The sequence below is a fragment of the Pygoscelis adeliae genome, unplaced genomic scaffold (assembly GCF_000699105.1).
Source record: "Pygoscelis adeliae isolate BGI_AS28 unplaced genomic scaffold, ASM69910v1 Scaffold179, whole genome shotgun sequence".
Taxonomy (NCBI): Eukaryota; Metazoa; Chordata; class Aves; order Sphenisciformes; family Spheniscidae; genus Pygoscelis; species Pygoscelis adeliae.
This window is the reverse complement of record NW_008825612.1, coordinates 584,446-587,551: the sequence shown is the minus strand read 5'-3', so window position 1 is coordinate 587,551 and position 3,106 is coordinate 584,446. Positions and strand designations below refer to the sequence as shown.

Genomic DNA, 3,106 nt, shown 5'->3' with positions numbered 1-3,106 from the left:
AAGGGTGACATGTAGCTGATAACATCATATATTTGATGAACACACGTGGTGTTAATTGAGGTTGCCATGGAAGGCATGCACGTAGTATAAATAAGCTCCCTTCTTGCCATGTGATTTCACTTATGTATTCCACAAGCCGCCTTTTTGTATTCTGTGTTTTTGCATATTGTCGTATGGTGCATTAAGGATAAAAATATCTGCTGTCTCAGGATGTAATTTCCCTAGCTGGAACTATGAGTGCATACGGAGCAGCGGGGAAAAGATTTAGCTAACTGTAGGAGAAGAAAATACACGCGCGCGCGTGTGTGTGTAATATATATTTGCCGTTACATGAGCAATTAAAAAAAAAAATCCCCTTTTACCACACAAAATAGCAAAACCCTATTTTCTGTGGTGGAATATCACTGGGTTTACATCTTGGTGGCCTTATTTTGCCTTTGGATATTGCTGCTAATTACTGGAATAAACTGCTATGGTGCATCCAGAGGTAGAACTGCTTTTCCAGCCCTGGTCTGCCTCCCAGAATGAAACATTCTTTTAAAAAAATATACTTTTAAATACTTTTTAAAAAAAATTGCTCTACGGGTCTTACCGTTTGTTTGTTGTGTTACAGATAAAAGATGGAAGTGTTGGCCGTGCTTCGCAGCAAACCTCACGTAACCTGCGAGGGGAACCGAAGCAGAAAGCAAAGCTGAGACAAAGCAGCCTCTGACCTTGTCACTGGGGGGCAGAAAACAGCCACCGGCTGCCGCTGGTTGTACCGGTGCTTCGGTCAAGCTCCCTGTGCAATGCGGAATTGCAGACGGCTCAGGAAGCGCAAGTTCTTTCCAGGTCCGTGGGGTGAATAAAAATTGTTAACTCTTGGCTTGATTTGTCATCCTTTGGGGGAAAAAAAAGTAATGTCAGACTGGCAATTAAATAGTCGTGTTGTTAGACTGAGCGCAACTTGAAGTGGGTTGTCCCGGAGGTGAGAGTGATTCTGGCCAGCAAAGCCAAGGAGAGCCTGTTCAACTCCACGTCTACCCGGGATTCCTTGGAGAGGTGATAAAGTGAGTAATAAGACAAAGTGGGAGTTATAAAGCGGATGCGATATCTTCAGCAGAACTTCTCTTCGCTGCCACATCCACTTGTTAAAAAGCAACTAACGTTATTTTGAAAGCAATTTGAGGAAAAAATGCACTTTGAGCATCTCTGCAGTTCTTGTGTCTGATGCATTAATCAAGGAAATCAATAATATAACACAAACAAAGGAGAGGAGCTAGTATGGCGAAGGCAGCTAAGGAAATTCAAATGGAGAACCCAAGAGAGGTAGAGACTCACAGCACAGGGACGATGTGCTCCCCGTCGGAGGAACAGGCAGAAAAACCCTCCATGCTCTGTTTTAAGAAGCGGAAGAAGTCCTGTAAGAAGGGGCTGACGGTGAAGGATGCGTGCGAAGGAGCCTCGGAGGAGAAAAGCCAATGTGTCAGCGCTGACCAAGGGGAGGCGAAAGTTTCTAATCAATCGCGATCCTCCAAAGGAGCCTGGGCAGCCATCAAAAATCTCGCAAGACCTCGGAGAAGGCAAAAATCCTCCTCGCGGAAGAAGGTGCCCTCTGATTCCCAAGTGCAGCTGGAGATGGATGCTGAGGAGGGCTTCGCGCAAGGCTTCCCAAAGAAACGGGCGAGCTCTGGGGTGAAGATGCCCTGCGTACGGTTCTCCAGAGGCAAGAAAAAACCCAGCCCCTCTGAAGCAGTGGAGGAGTCGGAGGACAGCGTTCAGGCAAATGAAGTGATGGGCATTTTGAATAAAGCTAGTGAAGAGCCAGAGGATTTGGCCCCGACAGACAAGTCTGAATCCTTCAGCCCAGTCTCTGCGGAGGAGGACCAGGATACGGTGAAGGAAGGCACCGACTCTGTTGGGAAGAGCGAGCCCTTGACAGAGCCCACATCTGATGCAGAGGAACATACGGAGTGCACCGCTAAGTCAGAGATAACCGGTTCAGAGACAGTTAATGAAACAGCCCAGGAAGAACTGCAGGAGGGGAGCCTACCCCAAACCACGGTCCACGCAGAAGGCAGGGAAGTTGCTCCCGAAGCGCCCGTTTCCAAGGATCAACTCGACAGCACCCCTGAAACCACCGAGCTGCAGGAAATCCCTAATATCTGCAAAGAGCTGCCTCAAGGGGATGAATCAGAAAAGAGCATAAATCTTCCTGAGGAGTGCAAAGCCGAAGAGGCTGTAATGGATTTCAGTCAGTCGGCATTTAAAGATGATGCAGCGAGCGTGCAGGGCTGCTCCAGCCATCAGGTGACATTAGAAGCAAACGCAGGTGCCGGCGTCAGCATTGTCATCACCGTCACCGAAGCCGAGGATGCTGACGACACAGACTCTGACCAGGCCTATGAACCGTCCCCGGTTTTGCACCGAAATAAGCAAAAAGGGAATAAAAAATCAAGCGGGAGCTTTGATTTTGGTAAAAAAGAGGGCCCCGAGGCGAGCGGCGGTCCCCAGGCGGAGGAGAAAGGTCCAGGCGACCAGGGGCACAGAACTGGGGAGCAGTACGAATTGCTCCTCATAGAAACCGCGTCTTCCCTTGTGAAGGCGGCCATTCAGTCATCCATAGAGCAGCTGGTCAACGAAATGGCCCTGGAACAGAATAAACACAACAGTTTTATGTGATGGCAGTGATGCCCCCAAAATAAAGAGTACAGGGAGTGATTTAAAGCTCCATTTGGCCTGCGGGGGGGAGAGCTTGAAGGGCTCCCAGGGCCGAGGTGTAGTTAATTCTGCATGCCTGTTCGCATGCCTGATCAGTTGTGTGTCTATGTGAAACGGATCCTGGGACGTGGGGCAGACCCTGCTATGTACAGCATGTCCCCTGGGGCTGGGGCTTCAAACAGCACCATCGACCGCAGCTGCGGAAAAATGAAGGTGTTGCAGTGACTGTATTTTCATTTATTGGCATCTTTATGTCGAGGCCACGTTTCTGCTGTCATTCATGCCAGGTTTCCCCGCTGTTCGTGCTGTAGATCTGTACGTACCATGTGTTTAGTGAAAGGTCCCGAGAGGTGGCGAGTGCCTGACCCACTGCTGGGCTGGATTCGGGGCACATTGGACACGGCTG

At 49.3% G+C, this 3,106-nt stretch overlaps 1 protein-coding gene across 1 annotated transcript; it reads left to right on the top strand.

The window, feature by feature from the left end:
* The first annotated feature begins 1,263 nt into the window (after positions 1 to 1,263).
* On the top strand, positions 1,264 to 2,661 carry AKAP5 (A kinase (PRKA) anchor protein 5). Its single transcript, XM_009332744.1, has one exon. It carries the CDS (start codon positions 1,264 to 1,266, stop codon positions 2,659 to 2,661), a length of 1,398 nt encoding a protein of 465 aa, XP_009331019.1.
* Positions 2,662 to 3,106: the final 445 nt, after the last annotated feature.

Excerpts from the sequence above, each read along its gene's own strand:
- AKAP5 (XM_009332744.1), top strand. The coding sequence starts at position 1,264 with ATGGCGAAGGCAGCTAAGGAAATTCAAATGGAGAACCCAAGAGAGGTA.